This window comes from Rhamphochromis sp. 'chilingali', assembly GCF_963969265.1.
Source record: "Rhamphochromis sp. 'chilingali' genome assembly, chromosome: 17".
Lineage (NCBI taxonomy): Eukaryota > Metazoa > Chordata > Actinopteri > Cichliformes > Cichlidae > Rhamphochromis > Rhamphochromis sp. 'chilingali'.
In genome coordinates, this window is record NC_137944.1 from 27,801,421 (window position 1) to 27,825,970 (window position 24,550).

Consider the following 24,550-nt stretch of genomic DNA (forward strand, 5'->3'; position numbering starts at 1 on the left):
TGTCCACTTTCCCTCCTCTGCACATGTCAATCTCAACCGAACTTTGTCTCCAAACCCCTCAACCTGAGCTTTCCCTCTCCTTTCATTCCTCTTCTCTCCAGACTCTCTTCCACATGCTAACTACTCTCACTACAGATCACATTACACAATTATACTGTTCACTCACACTTAAGTGCATAGTCATATATATTTCCACTCTAAGGCAACGAACAGTGGTTTTCATTGTTAACTATTCAGTTTATTGTTAAGTTAGTTACTTGAGGTATGAGAAGACATTAAAAAGTTTTTTTTTAAATATGCAGGTGAAAACTACACATGAAATAAAATAAAATAAAATAAAGACATTTTAATGAGAAAATAGATAATCTAGAACACTACTGTAAGGTCTGGGCTTCTCTGCTTAGGCTGCTGCCCCTACCACCCGGCCCTGGATAAGCAGAAGAAGATGGCTGGTCTACTGTTTTAAAAATCTTTCAACATTAAGATTGTCTTAAATTTTAAAATACTTGCTGATTATAATAGAATTATTGCTCATATATTGTTAATTTATTTATGTGCTACTATTGTGTGCAGTCCTTTGAACATCACAGTAAGGCTGAAAATGACACCTGGACTTTAAATCTTAGACTGAGCTAGTTTAAATCAATAAAGTCTGAACTTATTGTACCATTTTTTAACAATTTGTTTGATATAAACGAGCTTTCATGCGATAAAACAAACCCCGAGGTAAAACTGGACGCATTCAAAGCATGCTCACCTGTTCAAATAACAGCTGTTTGCATTTTACTCTCACCTGTGTCTGTGCGATGCTCTCGTCTCACTGTGAATCAGCCCTTCGCACATGCGCAGAACAGTCCGCAACGACCACTTCCTGCAAAATAGTGCTCCCTAACAACAGACAAAGCTTCATATGGTGGTTTCAACCAAAGGCGCTTAATTAAAAGCGTTCCTCCATCGCTCCTTCAATGGTAAGACGTGTCTCGATGATTTTGTTGTGTTTCGGCTTTTTGTTTTGCAATCAGCTTTGCAGCTGAATGCAGCAGAAGTGAGATGGTTTCACACGCTGCCATTTCAGTACCTACTCCAATGGCCGCTGGTCCCGACTAATCTCTGGAACGGGAAACTTTATGCCCGGGGGAAAACAAGTACAGCTAGTGATTAATTCCCCAGTGTACAGAGTTGGGAAGACTGCAGTGCATGCAAATTGAACAGCTGATGGCAAAGTTCACCGTAATTAAGTTGCCACTAAAGAATAAGTGATAATCGACATTGTCTGCTAACGTTGGGACGCTAGCGTTCCGGTGTGGTCTAAATGCTGGTGAGTTTGTGCTTTTTACTTGGGTCTGTTTGTTTCTTTTATTAGTTTGTGCCAGTCACTTTAAATTATTTAGTCACGTCTGACTTAGTATTCTATGCGAATTAATGTTTCGTTTGTCCCCGGATAGAACTGACGAGTTGCTGTTCTCCAGGAAGTAGACCGATGTCTGGCTTCACCTTCACAGTAAACTGTTCCCGGGTGCTAAATTCAGCTAACCTAACGGTAGTCTGTTAGCATTTGGAGATGTCATGGATGGGAACTTTTCGCATGACTTGATGCAATCTGTCGTTCCAGGATTAATGCTAGAATAATATACAGGACAAACAACGATGGTAGCATGTGCACTAGAGCAAACGCATTTAATAATCACAGTCCATACACAGATTTGCAGCCTGCACACGGCAATCAATATGACATTTTTAAGGAGCGATACCAGTTATTAGTAATTATTAGTAAGGAGAGTTGTGAATTAGTAATAATAAATCCGTGTTAACCACATATTGCTTTAGTCATTTAAATGTATATATTAAAAATGTGTAGTAAGGCTTTTAAAATTTGTAGTAATGGTTTTGTCATTCTGTTATCTGTCTCTGCATATGTCGTTTTTTTAATGCTTTATTACTTTTTTGTGTACTTTGTACACTTCCCTTTCGTGTTATTCTTATTCATATTCATAGAATATTCATATTAAATATGGCCTGGCCCTTCTTAAATAAAACAAACCACAGCAATTGAAAGGACGTTATCAGAAGCCTGTTTTATGAAGCAGGATTTGGGCTTATCCAGGTAACTTCAGGGTTAACCATTAGTTTTTCTGTACTAGGAAGGCAGTTTACATCTTATATTGCCATGGTAACTTGTGGTGCAAACCTAACTTGCTATGCAGCAGCATGAAATCACCACCTACTGACCAGTCAGATGTCCCGAAAATTCCTGGAAGATCGCTTGTCTGCAGCTTGCAGAAGGCGCGTGAAGCTTTTCAATAGCAACTTTGTGGTTCAGTAGTAAATGTAGATTTTTTTTAAAATTTTTTATTGTTTTTAACTTTCCCAGTACTGTCTAGCCTTGTATATTTTAATTATTTTTATTATATTATATTACATTATACTATATTTATAGTATTGTACTTGACACAGCCCTATTCTGACATGCAATTCACTAATTTTGGCACATCCAAATTAAATTTAGCTGAATTATCAAAATGTTACTAAGAGTTTTATTGGTTGGGATTTCATTGACTTATCCAAAAATGTCTATTACGCATAGCTACACAGTACATGGAATTCAGTGGTCTTGATATCAGTATTTGAAGCAACAACTAGCCTGTAGTTGTAGCGTTTGTTCCCTGTATGTTCTGTTTGACCTGTTTTTTTTTTTTTGTTTTTTTTTTTATTACTATCATCATAATGTAATAAAATTATACCTTAAAAATGTTTTTCAGGTCTTTTAACTGTCAGCCAAAACATAATGGGACTACCAGATAAATATGTTGTTTGCTGACAGATTGATAGAGGTCAACAAGGCTCACTCATATATGTATTTAATGTAGCTGCTTGTAACCCAGAACATTTTTGCCATTATACACAAGGTCAGTTAAAAATGTGCAGATGGTAAATGGTAAATGGCCTGCATTTGTATAGCGCTTTTCTAGTCCATAGGACCCCAAAGCGCTTTACACTACATTCAGTCATTCACCCATTCACACATACATTCACACACTGGCGATAGCAAGCTACATTGTAGCCACAGCTGCCCTGGGGCGCACTGACAGAGGCGAGGCTGCCGGACACAGGCGCCCTCTGACTGATCTATCAGATGACTCTTATCTTCACAAACAGAATCAATCAGAATCAGAATCAGAATACTTTATTGATCCCTAGGGGAAAACAAATGGGCTGATGACTCTGCAAACCTGAATAATACATTTAAATTACTTTTTTTTTTAAATCCATCAAACAATCAAATAATTATTTACTTGTTTAATCTTTTCTCTGTCAAGTGGAAGTAAAATAAGAAAGAAAGCTCTCTTTTAATTTTTTTGGTTTTCTTTATTATTTTATGTTTTGTTTTGTCTGACCAGCAAACAACAAACTGAAAGGTACTCAGTTTTTACTCTATGATTTTAAAAATTAAATCAGATCTTCCCATTTGAAAAGCTGACTCCAGGTTTTACATATAAATGACTACAATTATTATTTTCTTGTTAATTTACTGACCAATGTTGCAGCTGCATTATATAAGTATTTATATCTGTTGGTTTAAGTGGGTCTTTTTGTTTTTTGCAGAAGGCATTCATTAGACTGAGAACTCATATAATAAAGACGTTTGGTAATCCAATGATCAATTGATAATTCATTTTCTTAAATGGGAGACATGCAAAATAATTTTTTTCTCGTTTTAATTCAGTTAACTTTAAAAATGTCATTATCATATATATTTTTTAATTCACTTATCTAAATCTCGCGCAAGCCTGCATGTTCTTTAATGAACCACTTCTAAGAACAACACCTACCTGACACATTGATTTGGTGTTAATTTGCAGACTGACCTATTTTCTCTGATTGCTTTTACATTATGTCAGTTGAGTAAATGCTCATCCCTCCAGCTGTGGGCAGAGGCCCGTTAAAGTGAGCAGTGGACAAAACGAGGTTAGATCTTATCCCCCCGGGGCATCTATTGATATGAGAGCGTGCACCTGAGCAGCTAATGCTCCCAGAGGGTATGTTTTCATTGAATGTAGGTTAGTTCGCATGTAAGGTGGCACGCATCCTTAATCCTGCAGTAAAAACAGAGTGGCGAGGACGTTGGTGAGCGTCAATGCCACACGTGCCTCACCTGTGAGTCTCGTGCTGGAGATTAGAGCAGGGTGCCCCACTTCCTTCATCGCCACTGCCTTCCTACTGATCGAACCCTGATAGGGGCAGGAGAGGGATTCACTTTATGGGACAAGGGGAGGGGGGAGTCACGTATGGGGTACTATATAAGACTGTGCTCCCACCATTGACTCTGTGCCTGTTTGTCTTTGCTTCTGTGGTGGTGTGAAGCAGGGTCCCGCCAGGCTCTCCAGGTACAGAGAGTAGGCTGAGTGTGCAGACATGTCGGGCCGCTCCGCTGCAGAGATGGATGACTCGCAGGAGCTGCCGGTGAGTATGCATGGAGTCATTTGCATAGTAACATTACTGATTTCCTGTAACTGTTGTTTTTGTGTATGATAACAAAAATGTGGCTTAAAGTTCATGCAAATATTTAAGATAGCAAATATTTCATTTTCTGTTCATATTTTCTGTTTTAGCCAATGCAAAGTTGAATTTTAGGAGACAGCTTCAGTCAGTCTTTATCTTTATTTTCAGTTTTTGTGTTCATCTCTATGAGAGATGCCAAAGAAAATGTCATTATACCCAAGCATACCCACCGTTTAACAGGGTTTTTTTTGTTTTTTTTTAAAGGTCTTAATCACTCAAGTTCAGTCAAGTTTTCTGATAAAATGATAAGAAAGTGTATATACTTATGATATGATAATTAGATTATACAGACCTTTTTGCCTTATTTGTATATAGACCAATCATGATTACCTGCATGGTCACAACCAAAGGCCTGTTTTGAGGCAGGAAATACTCTCACAGTGTATCTTTTTTTTTTTTTTTTTTTTTTGTGGAGCATTAAAAGGCTTTTGCTCTCTTTTTATCATCTAAAAGCTAATTGATGGTTAATTGAGACAATCGATGATATGCAGATTCATCTGCTACCCGCAAAATACGTCTATTAAAGTATAACAAATCTGTTTATACACGAGAATTATTTACAGCGGAGTACAGCTGTTTTCTCTTGTCAGTGTGGTGAGCTGTTTTACTTTTTAGAGTTTTATATTCAACATTCAGTTTGAGTTTTATTAACATTATTTTACCTTTTATTATATTTTACTTACATATTGGACTCCTGTATTTTTTTTTTAAACTATAGATTTCTATTTAATTTAGCCCTTTCCCTCTAATCTCTCTAACTGAGCAGTTTTGTTTTGTTAGTTTACCTTTATTTTATGGACTTATTCTACTTTATTTATGCTAATTTTCTGTACATTGTGTTTAATGTTTTGGCTGTAACACAGGACGATTTGAGATGCATAGATCATAATGATGTTATATTATATATTGTTTGTTTTCAGTGCAGTAAAGAACTGTTCTATTACCCAGAAGGTTGTCATTTACTATTCATGCTGATATCACATTGGCTGATAAATGTCAACCCATGCATCTTTTTTTCTTAATTAAAACTACATAAATAAATAAAACTGACTGTGTTCTGCTGCTTTGTTTAAATTGTGTGAGCTGTCTGACTTGTGTGTCTGCATTTTTGTGCATGTGCAGGCAAAGAAGGCCAAGATTGACGTAGATGGCAAACTGAAGAAAGAGTCAGGGTTGGTATCTACTTATATGGGCTCACCTATTTTAAATTACTGCTTAATTACAATAACATTTTTCCTGCTCTTTCAGTGATTTGGGGGATGATGGGAGCCCAGACGCTGTTTTAGGTTCATCAGAGCAGGAGAACTCATATTCTGCCCTGTCCACAGCCCAAATTGATCCAGGTCAGTAGAATATGTTTAAAAATCAAAGGCTCATAATGTTCAAAAATGTTGCTGTAGTTTATTGACATTTCATGTGTGGCCACAGGTGAACAGGAGCAGTCCAGTGCAGAGAGGGGAGCTGGATCTCAACCATGTGGTGACTCAATTAACTCGTACGGTCATTCTGGTACGAACAGAAACAGACTCGGCTCTAAACAGTGCACAGTGATGTTACTCTTGTAAGTGCTCTTGTAGCTAAAATAGTCTCTTTTCCTGCAGCCACCGATGCCACAGCCACATCTGAATACACCCAACAGGTTTATCAGGGAAGCAAGTGAGTATGCTGCATGGAAGTGAGACATTAAACTTTATGAATCACTTTAGATTTATAGAGAGAAAAATGGAACATTCTCACTCACATATGCAATAAGTTTTCAAACAAAGCATACTAATCAGTTTCCACTCAGTTATTAACTTGTCAGAAGATCATTGTGGGGTAAATGTATAGATCTGTTTGAGACCGTTATTATAGTTTTGTATTTTCTGATTAGGTTTTATTTTTATTTGGTTATATTTAGAAAAATCAGTACAAGTATTACAATAAAAACAGAATTTTTGGAAAGTGGTTGACTCGCAGTCTCACTGATACAAAGTCTCATCAGGCAAGTTTTGTTTTACTGAACTAAATTTTACTGAACTATTATCTAGGGATGGGTATCGTTTAGGTTTTATCCGATACCGGTGCCAAACTGGTACTTTTGAAACAGTGCCAGTGCTTAAACGGTGCTCGAACCGGTGCTTAAAGAATGGAGAACACAAACTTTGTCCAAAAACCTCTTATGTTTTTTTTTTGTTTTTTTTTCTTTTCTTTTTTTTGCAGTGTCTTTTTTTTCTGCAAAATGATAACCAAGTTAGCCTTTTCTGTTGATACAACATACCTCCTTTGGTTGGAACCGGTGCTTAAACAATGGAAAAAAACAAACTTTGTCCTAAAACCTCGCATGTTTAGCTGTTTTTTTTTGTAAAAAGATAACAGTGTTAGCCTTTTCTGCAGCTATAGGGCATATATGGTATCACTCTATCAAACAAGAAGACAGCCGCATGTAACTACGACGGTGTTTGCTAGTTCACCTTACGTGCATTAATTTAATAACGTGGTTAGCCTACTCAACGTAAATTACACACGAACAACATTAAGCTACTTGCGCAGAGAAGAACGGCTGCTGCTGCCATCATCATTCGTCATCATTTCTGCTACACTGGCAGGGCTAGGGGCCAGAACTCTCCTCTTCGGGTTCTTGGGGGATGTTGCTAACTCTGGGACCGATAACAGGCACCACACTTGCTGAGGTCTTGCAGCAAGCTATCAATACGGTGCATTTCTCGGCTTTAAAAAAAACCCGCTATGCGTCGCCAGAACTTACGTACCTGGGCCCGCCTACTATCCTTGGAAAGGTACAATGATTGGCTAGAATCCAAAGTGTATGACATCTCAGGGGAAAAAAAGCACCGAAATGTGTTCAGCTTTTCGGTCTGGTTACTACCGTTTATGTCAGAACCGGTGCCATAATGGAACTGGATACCAGTACCCATCCCTACTGTTATCTTAGTTTGGTAAAATTATTATTTATTGTTGTCAGTTTTCCAGGTGCACCAACACCTAAATCAGTAGTTTCAGTTGTTTTAGTTAATTAAAATGTTGGGTTTTTTTTTAATCTAGTTTTATTTTTTAGTGTGGTTTTAGTTAACCACAGTAACCTTGGTGCACGATTTGTGGCATCCTGACTTTACCTGCAACGTTTGGACCTCATTTTAATTTTGTTGAGATGTTCCAAAGAAGACTTTTATTGATGGCTGCAGTTTTCTCCTTTTGTACAGCAGCTTCTACTCTCACCATGTTGCAGGCTTGTCAGACCACCAGGTTAGATTACTAATGTGCTTTTACGAATGTAAAAGTGATAAAGTAGGTGTTTGTATGTAAATGTGGTGATGAAAAATCCAACTCTTTGTGTGTGTGTGTGTGTGTGTGTGTGTGTGTGTGTGTGTGTGTGTGTGTGTGTGTGTGTGTGTGTGTGTGTGTGTGTGTGTGTGTTGTTTTTGTTTTTTTTTGTTTTTTATTACATCAAGACAAAGCCTGGCTCTTTTGTTTTGTATAATGCACCTGCTACAGGTGTACTCACTTTTGTTATAGGTAGTCATTCTCTCTCTCTCTCTCTCTCTCTCTTTCAGCCCAGCAGTAACGTCATACACCAGTCAGGTGGCGTTTCCTCCTCTGGCCCAGTCCACTGTGTACTCATCCTTCCCCCAAACAGGCCAGACCTACGGTCTCCCACCTTTTGGTTAGTGCCTGCTCTTTTAGGACGACCCTTTTTAAGGACAGTCTGCTCTCTAAAATCCAAGCATCACACTTCATGACTTTGCTTTTAAAGCCTCACTGTGCTTTGGCGCTGAACCAGTCTGCTTTTAAACCCTGCTTTTACACACAAACACAAATCTTGACGGGAGTACCCAGTTTACTAACTTTGCTGCATCTTCAGTGACCCACTTTCTCCCCTGCTGCCTCTTCATCTTCAGCTTCCATTGCTCTCTTTCATCTTCAGGTGCTATGTGGCCAGGCATAAAAACAGAGACAGGGCTGCCTGATGCGCCCTCTGGTGGCCAGCCTGGGTTTCTCAGTTTCAGCTCCACATATACCTCAACCCAGCCAGGCCAGCTGCACTACTCATACCCCAGCCAAGGCAAGCTGCCATCTCACTCTGTCTCACTGTCTGCAAATACCTGAAGAACACAGTAAAGGAGAACCTGCAGCGGCACAGCTCTGATTTCCTCTCTTGCCATTATAACATCATGTAGAAGAATTTTTATTTTTATATTTTAGACTTTGCATCTCTTTTAATGCGAATGTTTCTTTCTCTAGGCTCAAGCTTCACAACATCCAGTGTGTATTCCAACATCCCTTCAGCTACAGCCGCGACTACAACCGCCTCGGCGGTGGCCCATCAGGTGAGAATCAGTGATTCTCCAGTAAGATGAAGAATAAAATTATCTTTGTGTGTGTTTTTAAGAGCGGTTGGTGCACCGTGGGAGTGGAAAATTGCCTTTAAAATGACCAAAAATTAAAAGGAAAAAATTCCTTTCAAGCTATGAATGTATGCGAGCAAAGTGTTAATATGGTGCAAATCTCAAGCAAGGAATGCAGAAGTCTTGTATGTGTGTGCTCAACATGTTTATTGTGTGCTGTGGTTGGAGATTAGAATGCTAGACATAGTGATCTATAAAAGGATATTAAAAGCATTTGTAATGTATGCAAAAGTTCAGCTCAAACTTCAGTATTTTTGTCTTTGAGTGAGGGAAGAAATCCACAGGAAGTGGATGCTTTTGGGATCAAGTTTTGATCACAGAGGGTTCATCTTACTGTCTGACACAGAACCTGAGTTTGTGTTATGTTCAGTGATATTAGAACTTCTTGAAAAGATGAGATTGTTCCCACGTATTGTTACTCAGCCCTGCGTGGAGTCCTTTCCCATCATTCTGCTGATCACGTTTGTATGTTGTTTCACTTCTCTCCAGGATTTTAGCAGCTATAACTCTCTGGGACAGAGTCAGTTCTCTCAGTACTACACTCTTCCTCCCAGCTACGTGCCTGCTGGGCTACCTAACAGTGATGACCACAGTGGCGGTGCAGGTGTTGCTGGATATTCAGCAGTGAAATCAGAGGAGGCCGCCTCAGCTGGACTGCCTCCTAGAGGTTTTTGGCTTTTCATTATCTTTTGCCTTTTACCTTTTTTCTGCTTTTGGTTTCTTTACCTTAAATAACTGTCAGCACTTTGTTCTACAGCACATGTTAAATAGCTGTGTAGCATTAACACACATTGCTGTACCTACATTTAAAGCAGGAAAAAGCACAGTAAGAATACTTAAACCAAAACGTCTCATGGTACTGTCTTTCTCTAAGTTAACTTTACATAAATAAAAACCTGAAAAATAACTAAATGAATACTGCACACACTGTTAAGGTGCTTGTGTTACTGTGTAGAAATATTTAACAAACTAGTTAAACAGTTAGGATGAAGTATAGTGTACTTTTTATTTTATTTATTTTTTATCAGTTCTCCTGTGCACCTGGCTAAAATTTCATTTTCAAGATGCAATTTGTTCTACATCCTGGAAGAACTTATAACAGAACTGTTCTGTTTTGTCTGGAGCTCTTTTTAGATATCCACTGCAGCCCTGCACAGCTCGAGACATTTCAGAGATGCAGATGAGAAATTTAAGATCTAAAGTTGTTGGATCAGACATTAAACTGTCAGCTTTAGACCAGGTTACACTGAAGTGTGAAGAGAGCAGCTAATATTCTGGATCTGCACCTCAGTAAACAAGCGAAAAAGTCTGCAGCCAATTCTCCTTTTTAATCCCATAATGTGCTGTGGAATTCAAAAAGAATTTAAGTGGAAAATCTAAATAACTAAAATGAGAATCTTCTTTCAGCTGCTCTCTTGTTTAAAGGTTGTTTTTTATGCTGGCTGCCACGCTCATGTTCTTGGTCTCGTTTTAGATGCGTCCCCACCAGAAAACCTGCCTGTTTGTGCGGCTCTTCCTACAGCTGTGGCAGTGCCCGCTGGAGCTCGAGATCAGGACGAGGTCGGCCGCAGGAACTCGGTGGGCAAAGCCAAAGGGAAGGGCAAGAAGTCTGATAACTCTCCACCTGCTGAGAGTGACCTGGAGGTAATTTATTAAACAGTACTGGATATAATTAATAGCAGTGAGTTTGTTTTGACATTTGTGAAATCCTTACAATGATAGATATATTAATTAACTATTACAGGAACTGAACCATTTCTGTGTCAAGTCCAAACCCAAGTTATGTTTATGGGGGTTTTTTCATGCTTTTTGAAATATAATGGGAAAGTTAGAGGAGCAGGAAAAAGTTCACTGTAATATGGAGTGCAGCCCAACAGGTAATCTTGTTCTTTTGTGTTTCAGCGCATTTTTTTATGGGATCTGGATGAAACCATCATTATATTCCACTCTTTGCTCACCGGCTCGTATGCTCAGAAGTTTGGCAAGGTTGGTTTTTCCAAAGATGAATCCTTTGAGCTTACAATGCAAAAATTAGACCTATTGAATTGTGTAACATGCTTATTGTGGGTCTGTTTTATTTTGTTCAGGACCCGGCGACTGTGTTGAACTTGGGCTTGCAGATGGAGGAGCTGATCTTTGAGCTGGCAGACACCCATCTTTTCTTCAATGACCTCGAGGTACAGTGAAGTTTGTTTAGACTGGAGTGAATATGAGAGACGAGCAGCTTTTGCTTGTTCACAGCAGCTGGTACAAACCAGAATTCCAGATTTAATTAAATTTTTTACAAACTCACTGAGTTGTATGTCAGATGGAAGAAGGCAGATAGACAATAGGCTGACTGTGAAAAACCGGTTGAACTGCATTAAACAAACAAATGCGGCTCTGTTTCCTGACATGAGCACTTCTAAACTTACAACCAATCAAAAAGCATCTTATTATACATGTGAATAATAATCAGGTAACTGGTGAGTGTTTTTTCTGGTTCCACCTCCTTCCGTTTTAACAGGTTGAAGGTGTTCAAAAAGCCCCACAATTACTTGTCATACATGTTTTAGTTTCATATTTAATTGGTCCCTAACAAAACTAGGAAAAGAATCCCTCTACTTGTGTTTTCTTCCAGGAGTGTGATCAAGTCCATGTTGAGGATGTGGCGTCTGATGACAATGGACAGGACCTGAGGTGTGTTACACGCCGCCCCGCTAACTAACCCAGACACTACAAAATGCTTTGTGTCGTTCTGAGTAATCACAGGTAGTTTGTCTTTGCTTCAGCAACTACAACTTCATGGCGGATGGATTTAACGGCCCCAGCGGTGGAGCTGCATCAGGAACCACCACAGGAGTTCAGGGAGGGGTGGAGTGGATGCGTAAACTGGCCTTTCGCTACCGCCGGCTAAAAGAGATCTACAATACTTACAAAGGAAATGTCGGGGGTGAGTTTGCAAAGCAGCGTCCTGTGAAGGCTTAAGTGACAGCAGCTCAGACGAAGGAAAAATACATTCTCACATTAAAACACCAGACTTTTCTTCCCAGCTTCCAGAAACCAGCAGTGACTGGAACTTAAGCTCTTTGTTTTCCTGCTCTTGTTACACAAATAAATGTTTTAGTACAGCAGCCAAAAACAAACAGCAAACTGTTAAGGAGGTGAGCTGCACTCAGACTTTGGAGTTTGAGCCACAGTAGGTGGATCATTGTAAGCATTTTGTAAAAGGCGTGCATTTCAGTGTTGCTCCTAACGGAGTTTAGAGCTTGCAGTGAAGAAGCTCAAAGGCTAAGCATAAACATCTGCTTCAGGGTTTTTTTGGTGTTCCAGGCCTGTTGAATCCCATGAAGAGGGAGCTGCTGTTGAGGCTTCAGTCCGAGATCGAGAATGTTACAGACTCCTGGCTCAGCACTGCCCTCAAGTCTCTGCTGCTCATCCAGTCCAGGTTTGAGCACCTCAGGTTATCGTTTTAGCTCGTAGGTAAAATATTTGTTAAAATATTTTGTTTGCATCTTTGGGATTCACCCTTAACCCTGAGTTATTGTAGGGTCTTTATCTTACAATTTAAACTGCCTTGTGGCAACTGTTGTTGTGATTTGGTGCTGTATAAATCAAATCAAGTACAGTTGAATTGGATGATGATGTTATAAATCTGTGTGTGTGTGTGACACCCACCAACAGGGGGAAGTGTATGAACGTGTTGGTCACCACGACTCAGCTGGTTCCAGCTCTGGCCAAAGTACTGCTTTACGGCCTGGGAGACATCTTCCCCATCGAAAACATCTACAGTGCCACAAAAATAGGTACGTATGCAACCTGATTACTCTGTGTCAAATTTTTTTAAAAAAAGAAAAAGATCTGTTTATATCTTTATGTGATTCTTTATTTTCCTTTTCCCTGCGGTTTCCTGTCATGTAGGAAAAGAGAGCTGCTTTGAGAGGATCGTCTCTCGCTTTGGGAAAAAAGTGACTTATGTGGTGATAGGTGACGGCCGAGATGAGGAATTTGCAGCAAAACAGGTAAAACTCAATTTTTGCCTTTTTTTTTCTTTCTTAAACTATTTCATTTCAGATTGGATGATCTGCAGCATTTTATGATTTTTGACCCATTTTAATGGAACAATTCGATTGTGTTTTTGTGTGGACAGGCAGAATTTCAGATTTTTAGGAAAAAAGATGCAGGTACATGTTCTACATGTACCTGTTGTCTTTTTTCTTCCTGATCACGAGATCATGTACCAGGAAAAAGAAACAAGGCATGGTTTACTAGGAGAATCTGATCCTGGATGACATTGACTTGAACAGTTATTTACAGTCTGGCTTGAAAGAAGATGGTTTATAACCAATAAACAAAAAAGATACATGAGCCATTTCAAATCAAATCAAATCACTTTTATTGTCACATCACATGTGCAGGTACACTGGTACAGTACATGTGAGTGAAATTCTTGTGTGCGAGCTTCACAAGCAACAGAGTTGTGCAAAATACAATAACGTAAAACAAGCAAAATATAAGAATGGCTAAATCTGAAACTAATAAATATATGTACAATATATAATAGTATATGCATTACTGGATGTGTATACTAAATATGTTTTTCTACGTGTGTGTGTGTGTGTGTGTGTGTGTGTGTATATACATATTTTACAAATTAAATAGAGTAAACAATAATATAAAATATATAAAAATATACAGAGTTGAGACATGTGCAAAACAGTGGCATTACTGTACAGTATGGAGTGCATAATGTTGAAGTTCCAGTAGTGAAGCTGAGGTGTCTATGAAGTGTTCAGCAGCCTGATGGCCTGGTGGAAGAAGCTGTCTCTCAGTCTGCTGGTACGGGACCGGATGCTGCAGAACCTCCTTCCTGATGGAAGTAGTCTGAACAGTTTATGGCTGGGGTGACTGGAGTCCTTGATGATCCTCCCCGCTTTCCTCAGGCAGCGCTTCCTGTAGATGTCTTGGAGGGAGGGAAGCTCACCTCCAATTATCCGTTCAGAGCACCACACTACTCTTTGGAGAGCTTTGCGGTTGTAAGCGGTGCTGTTGCCGTACCAGGTGGTGATGCATCCAGTGAGGATGACTCTCAATGGCACAGCGATAGAAGGTCCTGAGGATGCGGGGGCTCATGCCAAATCTTTTCAGTCTCCTGAGAAAGAAGAGGCGCTGTTGCGCCTTCTTCACTGTTTTGTTTATGTGTACTGACCACGTGAGATCCTCAGCCAGATGTACACCAAGGAACTGGAAGCTGCTCACTCTCTCCACAGCAGCGCCGTTGATGGTGATGGGGGTGTGTACTTCTCTGCACCTCCGGAAGTCCACTATCAACTCCTTTGTCTTTGCGACGTTGAGGGTGAGATGGTTGTCTTGACACCAGTGGGTCAGGGCGCTGACCTCCTCCCTGTAGGCCGTCTCATCACCGTTGGTGATAAGACCCACCACTGTAGTGTCGTCCGCAAACTTCACAATGATGTTGGAGCTGTTAGTGGCTGTGCAGTCGTAGGTGTAGAGTGAGTACAGGAGAGGGCTCAGTACACACCCCTGTGGAGCACCAGTGTTCAGTGTGATGGGGGATGAGGTGATGCTGCCCAGTCTGACCACTTGGCGTCTGTCAGACAGGACAGGACATTTTTCCACCTGCTGAAGTTACTGTTTAGACTGATTTGAATCTTCAGAGCAGGTTCATCCTAGATCCTCTCTGAGAAAGTACCTGAATGGTACAAAGTTAACCTGTCAGGAAAAAACAGCTGGTTGACAACAAGTGAACTTTCAAAATAAGAGCCAGGAAGTTGTGTTTTTTTTTTCTTCTATGTATTTTTAAGAAGTGATTATAAATGCAGGGATTTTCTTACATGAAAACATTCTGCAGTAAAGTGGTTTTAAGAGATGTTTAATAAGTCAAGCATTAAATATTCCTTTGGATGTTTGCACAATCTGTTGGAGGCTGTGCTCTTAACAATTACACACTCTGCTTTCTTGTGCCTAATTTTTTGTCTCCTTCCCTCTGCAGCACAACATGCCTTTCTGGCGGATCTCCAGTCACGGCGACCTCGTGTCCCTTCACCAAGCGCTGGAACTGGACTTCTTGTAACGAGGATGCTGTTGAATGTTGTGCACTCAAAGGGAAAAATGTTGTCGTCGTACTGGTGACTTGTGGAGTGAAACTGTGTGTGTGGAAAAATTCTCCACAAGCCCAACAATCCACGCTCACCTGTTAGAAATCTGCTCTCGCTGTCCGACAACTTGCAACTGGCTGTGTGTTGGTGAACACTTTGAGGCGGACTTTGGGTCGGAGCCGCCTGCGAGAAACAAACTGGACGCGTCAGTCATCAGAAGTAAGGTTCCTCTCGCCCAGCACCCCCTCCTCTACGGCAGCTAAGCTCACTGCGGCTGAAACTGGCACTGATTTGGACACGGAAGGGATGACTTCTATTATCCAGCTTCTTCACGGTTTTTGGCTTTCATTTTCACATAAACATCCAAAAGTCCTGCAGCGAACACCATCCCTCAACTCTCACTGAGTTTAAACGGCTAAGGAGACGTTGTTTGTTGGTGGCTTTGTCTGTGGAGGTTGTCATAGCGTTTTATTTTGAAAAATCTCTTTCCAGGGTGACTTGAAAGCATCATTTTGCCTTTATGTTTTTCATTATGTTCCTGACAGTCATCAAGTATCAATTAATCCCACTTTTATGTGTTGCCTCTCATGTAGCCAGACCGTTATTAAACAAAAGGTACTCAGTGATGGAGGGCGGCAGGGGCCATTAATCTCTGACTGTCACGACAAGACCAAACCACACCATCAGTCAGCACCATCAGTTCTGACCTCTCCACTGTGTGTGATCCGTGGTCACCGAGCATGTGCTAAGGATAAGAGATGCAAACTGCAGGAAGTGGTAATAAGTGTGGGAAAACATGCACAGAGCATCATCAGTTTCATGGATGACTGGGCAGAAGGATCACAATTTTATTATTATTTTTTTCCCCCCATTGTGTGGTTTTCAGACTCGTGGCTTCATTTGATGTTTTATAAGGCAAGAAAACAAATATGTGACTTAACAGAATACTGCAAAAATAAGTAATAAAAGTTTAATAAATGATAAAGAATAAATATTATAATGGCCTCCAATTACACTCCAGGGCTGGACTACATACGTAGAACTACATCCACTAAATATCTGACGTTGGTGTAGTTATCCTTTTTCCTCTTGTGGCTGTAAAGAGGTTCTCTAATTGAAGCTGAAGTTTTGTCATGACTGGTGATGTTTTGAATATATTTGGACTTGAAAACATTTTTCCACCCTATGCCAATGATAATCAACACTCTTTGTGTCCTTTGGGCTCCTCAGAGCGCAGTCCCAAGTGTCCTTGAATTCCCAGAAGAGAGGTGGAGTGACAAATCTGTAACCAGAACGAAACCGTGATTCAAAGGTCCGCACTGTCATATTCATTTCACTGTGATATGGATCTGTTGATGCCTGGTTAAAGTGTGCTGGTTTGGTCTTTCCAAAATTGTTCTAGTACAAGTGAACACCTGATTAATGGGAGTTTATTTTTTGGTCATAAGCTAATCACAAAGTAGAAGTCTTCTTTTCAATTTCCTCCTATTTAAAGAAAAACTGAGCCCATCTGTGGTTTTAGAGAAATGTTACACAGCTGAAGATCATGTATCATTTTTATTTCTTCGATGACCCAAGTAACCCAAGTATGTTTTCAGAGTGTTTGAGTAGGAAAATATGAGCATCCATGGCTGGATTACTGAGACGACCCAGCAGGGACACATGAGACTAAACCAGACGCTTTCATACATGTGCCGTAGCCCTGAAATGTTTTTGACGTTTCCTTGTCTGATTCGGTCCATTGGGGTCAATAACCTGCGCCTCTCTAAAACAAATACACGAGAACGGAGGAGCTTTGTTTGCTCTGCTTTCTGCACGCAAACTTCAACCGAACATATTCCCACAAATGAGAACACGTCTGAAGCAGATTACTTCCTGGTGTGCAGGGAGGACATAGTCCAGGGTTCATGTGTAGACTTGATGGCTGAGTTTCTCACAAATGGATTAACCGAAGTCCTCGATCATAAAACTTTGTTCTTCAGAGATCATCACAGTGAGTTATTCTTATAATCTGGGAAACTTGCTGACTTTCAGATGAAAGCATAAAATATTCTGGAGTGTTGTTTTTCTTTCATCGTCTTTGTTGTTTGTTGATTTTCTTTCTTTCTTTCTGTTTTTTTTTTTCTTTTTTTCATAAAAGTATTTTTTCATTGTTTTTCAAAGTACCAGAAAATTTGCAGCTGAATATTTTTGGCTTTTTGAGGCTCTGTTGGTCTTATTGGAGTCGTAGATATGATGTGCATCAAATTACTAATTAGGAAGATGATTAATAATTAGATGCAGTCTTAATTTTGTCTGTGAATGTCAGAAAGTGGTACAGAAGGCAGTCTAAGACCCAGATATTATTATAATAAAGGGGGGGAAAAGAAGTAGACGAGACATGGCTTTACACACCTCCTCAGTTACTTTGAGTTACCGTCACTCAGCCTCACAACAACCCAAAGTCTTTCTAAATCATATAGGAGGGAATCAAAAATAAAGGATGACAGTGCAATAAACTTCTACTTTGCTCATTAACTGTATTTCGAGGGGTTTGTTTTGTTATGTAGACGGCGAGGAGCGCAGAGGGATGGACCTTCCCCAGTCTGAATGAGATTAAGACTGAACAATAACTGAGCCTGAAGAAGATTTTCACACACATGCAGCTTGACCGTTAAGAATGTGTATTTGTGTGTCGTTTTGTTTGTGTCCCGTGTGCATATTTATATTGTGCCTTTAACCATCATCTGTCTGCTTGATCTCAAAGGGAAATATCTTTTTATGTCTGATACACGTATCTCTGCATTGTTATTATCCAAAGTGTTATTTTACTTTATTTTTATCTCAATACTTTTTAAGTACTGTCGAGATTTTCTTTTGTTACTGAGTTTGACTTTTTTGACTTGATTGTTCTGTCTGCACTGCAACTGAAAGGTCTGGTAGAAAACTCCACATGCACTGCGGCTCAGTGTTTAAAGAAATTTAAAGTCCGGCGTTCAGATGTTTTCCTCCTTTTGACGAGGAGAATTTTTTTTTTTTTTCTTTTGCTGTGAAACATTTAGCATCGCTTAGACAATCACAATCCCCGATGTTTGGTGTTTTTATTTTTTATGGCAGGCCAGAAGGTGAAAGCAGCTGTAACAAAGCGTGCTCGTTCTGTCGTTCAGTTACTACCTTAGTGAATCTAAGGGAGAACGAGCAGTCCTCAAACAGAAAACTGAGACCTTTGCATCTGTTCAGCTTATTGAATGTTTATTTCTTTACTTTGTCTGCATGTCACGCCTGTTTTGAAGTATATTATCGTGGCCGTACATAATGACCATGAAATGTTTAAGGGACTATAATCTTAGATTTTCTTTTTTTTAATGCCAAATATTGCTGTTATTCAAAAGCTGTTTATTTTATATATATTTCATCTCATTTTCAGACATGTGAGGCTGTTTGCGGTCACATAGAGAGCCTGAAACTCAACACTATCATAATAATCAATGCTAATTATTTAATGACAGTAATCACTATTTCCTCCCAACAGCCCTGTAAGGTTTTCCTGTGTAAGACAATATAATGTAAATACATTTTAAAGGTTTCAGACTCAAGTTTGTGTGTTTTATTTTATTCAAATGGGGAAAAAATTAAAAAGAAATGTATTTGCAAATATAGACCAGAAGACCATAGATTACACAAGTAGTAATAATATATTTAGATTAAATATAATCTTAAAGTTAGTTTCCAGTGGAGTCCTCTTTCTAATGAGAACAGGAAGTAGATTTTTTGGTTTCTCTATTACAAGATTAATCCAGATGTACCAGCCATTGCTCACTTGTGTCCACACAGACCAAAGAGATGCTTTAGGATACTGGTAATACAGTTTGTCCCCAAATTCTTCAGACAAAGACACAGTTTTTGTAGTTTTGCTTCTTTACAACAACACAGTGACTTTTGATTCCACCAAAAAATGGAATCATTGCATCAACCGTTTGCGAAGACATTTTTATACACAGTCCTCCAGGTTTAGAGACTTAAAAGTTGAATAATTGACTGAACAGCAGTTTCATGGACAGGTTTCCCTTGTAATTCCATACTAAATAAATACCACCTCCACCCCTCTCTTCTCCACCTACCTTTTGTCCTTCCTCCACCCACCTTCTCTACAGCTTCCTTCAATTAGGAAGATGTAGAAACTGCAAAATGCTCCTGAAGAAAATTATATCTTGAATATGCTGATTACCCTGCTGCCACCATCAACAGACTTTAAATAAGCAAAATAAAAGCAAATAAAATCAAACTGGAATGTGAATCAGTCTTTTAAACATGTACTTGAATCAGCAAGATAAATCTGCTCTAGTCATAATTTTCAAGCAGACCAGTTTGGTCATTTTCAGCAGGTTTGTAGTTTCTTTAACTCTAATACATTTCACCCAGACTTTTAATGGCTTCATATTTAGAGACTGTTTTCCACTGATGTGGAATCTCTTGTCTGCCCTGGAATTTAAAGTCATAGTGCCTTTCCAGTTCATGCCGAAATCGACACACAAACCATTTCCAGTACGCTTGAGATCCATCAGAGGGGATTCTCCAGGTACAATACTGTGAACCAGCACTTCTGTACTGTTTATCGGGGGTTGACCTCCCTAAATAATGATAAGGGTAGAAACTGTAATTACTTGAAACCAGTTCTGTACAGACGTGCATGCCAGACTCACTTGTATGTCCCCAGTGCTCCTCACTGATCACGGACGGTTGGTGAAAAGGAGTGGTGTGGTCATAAGGACTGTGAGCTTTCATGGTATTGGTACAAGCAGCTGCACAGAATGGACACGTTACCCAGGAGCAGTTACACAGCTGATCTATGAGGAATTCTTCAGCCTTCAGGCTGGATTCATTCAGCTTTTCCAGGGAGAGGTGATGCTCAGTGATAGATTTAAATCCTTTTTTAATCTCTTCCTTGAGGAAATCAAAATGTTTTATGTCACTGAAGTTTTCAAAACATATGTTGTCAAATGTCAGCTCATCCTTCAGAGCATTGGAAAATTCCTTCATCCACATGTCTGTGTTTCCTCTCTGAATTTTGACTATTTGTGTTGACGTTGATAAAGCCTGACTCACAAGTTTATTCATGTCGTCAACATTTTTCTTGAGTATATTCAGAGCTTTATCATTGTGATCAGTGATATACTTCTGCACTTCTGCTCTGATGAAAGTTACTTCTTGTGTCCTTGGATATGTGAAGTAGGTGATGAAATCATCAAAGTCTTCTTTCTCAGCGAGTGACTTCAACACATGTTTCTCCAAGTTCAGTCTGTTCCCACTGAATGCTGGGAAAATTACACCAGCGAGATCAGTGGCAGTCTTCTTGCAGACAGCCGTAACAGTGTTAGCTTTCAGCTTGTTACAGATCAGCTCTCCAAGTACAACAGCAGATAAGTTGCCTTTACAAAAGCTTTTAAAAACTGTGTAATACTGTGTTTTCTTGCTTTCTAAATAAATGAGTGCATCATTGATCACTTTAAATTTTCTGTGAGATGCTACAGCCCAACACTCCACCCTATAGAACGCAAACAGTAAGAGATCAACTCTAAGTATTTAGTATTTAGTATTTATTTATTTATTGTCATTGTCAAGAACAATGAAATTGCGTTTGGGGCTTCCATACAACCCAAAAAAAAGAAGAAAATAATAAATACCCCTTAAAACCCAAGTGTACATATTTAACCCATCTTCTTCAAAGTATATTTCCTCTCTGACAGAAATTTCTGCACTTCTTTTGTTACATGATTGGCCACTTCATATAAATAAGTTGTTTCATAACCTCTTTTAGCTACACATTTGCTTTTGATTGCATCAAGTGAGTCTTTTTCAGCTTTGTCAATGAGCAATCTGATCTGTTGTTGTTCTTCATGGGAGAAAGGGCCAAATGAAACATGTTTGTGGTAGGCCTCAATGATTCTAATCATTGACATCTGTCCACGTATCATTATATAATCTGAATAATCACCAACCTCTGATATATTCTTGTATCTGCCACTCGTTTTACATTCATTTATGAGAGTCCATTCAAAACCAAGTTCTTGAAGGATCGTTAACTGATCTTTTTCCAAGTTGATGTCTTCAACAGGTTTTATATCTGCTGTTTTTTTTTGTTTGTTTGTTTTTTTTCCCTGTCCCGTTTGGCTCTTTTGCCATCAGAATTATTGTCTAAAGGCAAAGAAAGATGCCCAACGGATTTACTTTACCAAATTGACCATCCCAGCCTTGCCGTAATGGTCTATTTGATTCACCTTTTATTGTTTATTTTATTTTCACTTGCTGAATACGGGACAGACTTGACTGGAGGAAAGAAGGGGAGAAAGAAAGAGGGAAAGAGAAACAGCTGAGAAGAGGGACGGGGGAGAAGGGCAAAAAACAAAAACCAACAGAACAGGCAGGAAAAAAAAAAAGAAAAAGAAAATGCATCTATCGATCACCTGGATCACCTGCTGAGAAAGAAAAAAGAAAACAAGCAGAAGAGAACAAGAGTACTAGAATAAACAACATCACAATGATATATGGGAATATAACAGTAAATACTAAATATTAAACATTATTGTGCAGCACATAAGATCAACAGAACACAGTGTGCTTTGAGGTAGGAGCCAAAAAGGGTGTAGTTTGTGGGTGTGATCACCCGTGTGTACACCTGTGAGCATGGACGCGCTTGTTTTTTTAAAAGGTTCCTTCATGTAATGATCTGCTAGAGGGTGTGGGGGGGCCACAGCCCCGTCCTCCAGGGCGTGAAGCAGGTATGGAGGAGATCAAAACTCCAGACATCCAGAGGCCCCCAGAACACAAGAGACCAAGGAAGACCAACAGAGGGGCAGCCGCGCCACTGTCCCAGAAAGAGCTGAGGAGAGTCCCGGATGAGGGCTCACTCAGCAGCCGCGGAGCAGAAGCCAGGGGGGGTTGCAGTGACGCGCCCGTGAGCTCCGCCGGCAGCCAACTGTGCCTGAGTGACCGAGCCCCAGGCCAAGAGGCCGGGGGCACCCCACCTCCGAAGTGGCCCGAGCGAGCCCCAGGCTCCAGGCCCCGACAAGCGGCCACCAAGGAGTGAGCCGGTGTGTACCTGGACGCCCATCCCCGGACACAAAGAACCACCAACGCACCGATGTCTGATGGAGTCCACCACTGGCAGGGGAAGTGGTGGGGGGGGGAGATAGGCCTCCAAACCTTGGATATATATATATATATATACATCTGCTGTTAATTCAGTAACCCAGCTGCTCCAAACAGAGCTGAACTGTTGTTGAAGCTCTTCTTCATCTTTGGCCTTATCTTTCAGTTTCTGAGCGAGCTCTTTGCTCTTCTGTAGCAGTTTGTTCTCAAACTCTGATTTCCTATCATCAATCAGTTTACAAGCTCTCGTCTGCTGGATGACTCCATCAAGTTTTCTTTTTACTCTGTTCACTTGTTCATCATGAAACTCTTTAATTTTGATTTCAAATCGTCCTCTCCACTAGCCCAGCATTTCTTTCACATTGTCATCCTCAAAATATTTTGTCATTGCTTCTGTGATCTCTCCATAAGTTTGTCTTGATCCTATAACAAGATAACTCAACCGAACCTCATCAAGTTTTCCATTTTGAATTCTGTTATGAAGTTGGTTTTCAATGGTCAACATGTTGCTTCTCAGGGTCCAGGTCCAGCTCCCATACTGGGCCATCAAATTTCTGTACACTGCAATTTCAAGTGTGTTTTCCAAAAAAAAAAAAAAGTCATTCAGCAGTGCAGTCCACAGGTCCTGGATGTTTGTTTTGAACTGTGAGAGAGTGATCCCAGCAGACTTTGAAGCTTTAGAGAGGATGGTGTTCTTCACTTCCTGGATGCTCTCATTGTAACCTGGATTTGGAGGAGCCATAGGTGGACTGCCCTCCCACAGCTGGGCACAGTATTTCACATCTTTCTGAACATCAAAATCAATGACATCACTGAAGCACTCTGCAATAAAAACTTCCTCTTCAGCTGCTAGTTTGGCCATCTGGTCCAGTTTTTCTTGCAGGCGTCTCTTTCCATCCATGTTTTTCTCTGCTGCTGCAACATCTGTGACATTCTGGTGAACAAACACACAACTGGGAGAAAGTTTAACTTCCTCCATCCTCATGAAAGCCTGAACAACAATCTGCAGAATGTCCTGCATCTCAGATGGATTCTCTCCAAAGATGTTGATCAGTGTCAGGTTTCCCAGACCAACAACAAGTGTTGCCAGTTCATTGTCATGATGAAGAGTGTTGTTACCTTCTAACTCAAGAGCACGCAGTCCTTCAGTGTCCACCACTAGAACATAGTCAAACTTCAAGTCTTTCTTCATCTCCTCTGATACTTTGAGCAGCTGCATGAAGGCACCTTTGGTGCACCTGCCAGCACTCACTGCAAACTGCAGCCCAAACATGGTGTTCAGCATTGTTGATTTTCCACTGCTTTGTAGGCCCAAAACTGACAACACAAAAACTCTCTGATCCCCCAGTTTGTTGATGACTTCTTCTAAAAGACTGGAGATCCATGTTAGAGGCACATGACCTGCATCACCATCCATCAGCTCCATCGGGTGTCCTGATATCATCAGCTGTGCAGCCAGCTCAGGGTATTTAGACCAGTCAGTGTGTCTGTTCTCTCTTTGTGTTGTTTTATGGGCTTCATAGATCTGTCCCATTTCTCTGAAGATGTGCTCCAAACCAAAAGTTGCAGACTGAAGTTTCTTTGATATGTCTTCAAGTTCAGTTTGTGTTTTTAATAACAGATCTGATTTGTCCTGTTTGTTCTTCAAAGCCAAGACCTCAGACCACTTTTCATCATAACTTTGGAGAATTGAAGAAACATCATCTGTGGAGAGGGCATCTATGAAGATCTGAGTCCATTTTAGGAAATATTTTTTCTCTGTTGGCGGCAATGATGAGAGACTTCCAGTGAACAACTGCATCAGGTTACTGCAGGAAGCAGCACATTGTTTCTGACGTATGTTCATCAGTTCTTGTTGCTTTTTACTTTTCTCCTTTTCAGTGTTTCCTCTGGGATGAAACAGTTCTCTGTGTGTTTTGCTCCACTGATGCCACAGTTGGCCTTGACAAGGGAAACATTCATCTTTGAGCTTTGAGACATCTATGTTATCCTTTTTAAGCAGATTGATTATTTCCATAGCAGCAGATTTCCCTCTTTGACAGGCTGGGTCAGTTTCATCCACTCTGATTCCAGAGAGCTCAGCCATGGTTTCAAGCTGGAAGGATGGTTTCAAGATGGGACCATCAAGAGAAGACAAAATTTCTCTAATGATGATCCTTTTCAGGTGTTCAGTTACATCTGCAAGGTTTCTGTCTTTGAGGCCCATTATGTAATTTTCATTTATTGTCTTAACAGCATCACAGCTGCCATCAACAGTGAGACAAATGAGAGGCTTATGAGACTTAAAAAGAGATGATATAAGTGACCAGCTTTGTTCATTGGTTTTGCAGAGATGCCACAAGAAAAATATTGATGAAGGAT

General features: G+C 40.1%; 1 protein-coding gene and 1 pseudogene across 2 annotated transcripts; one reads left to right on the plus strand and one right to left on the minus strand.

Moving 5' to 3' along the window:
* Positions 1 to 846: 846 nt before the first annotated feature.
* Positions 847 to 18,356, plus strand: eya3 (EYA transcriptional coactivator and phosphatase 3). The gene is made up of 19 exons (XM_080864110.1): positions 847 to 968; positions 4,366 to 4,461; positions 5,683 to 5,732; positions 5,809 to 5,903; positions 5,989 to 6,069; positions 6,162 to 6,216; positions 8,112 to 8,221; positions 8,483 to 8,620; positions 8,800 to 8,885; positions 9,453 to 9,630; positions 10,438 to 10,607; positions 10,866 to 10,949; positions 11,051 to 11,140; positions 11,584 to 11,642; positions 11,735 to 11,895; positions 12,276 to 12,390; positions 12,627 to 12,748; positions 12,864 to 12,964; positions 14,956 to 18,356. The coding sequence occupies exons 2-19, from the start codon at positions 4,414 to 4,416 to the stop codon at positions 15,034 to 15,036; spliced, it is 1,824 nt and encodes a 607-aa protein (XP_080720236.1). The 5' UTR covers positions 847 to 968; positions 4,366 to 4,413; the 3' UTR covers positions 15,037 to 18,356.
* Positions 16,260 to 24,550, minus strand: LOC308384432 (interferon-induced very large GTPase 1-like; annotated as a pseudogene). The gene is made up of 2 exons: positions 22,305 to 24,550; positions 16,260 to 16,343 (listed from the first exon to the last, which is right to left on the minus strand). The product of its transcript is annotated as an interferon-induced very large GTPase 1-like (transcript).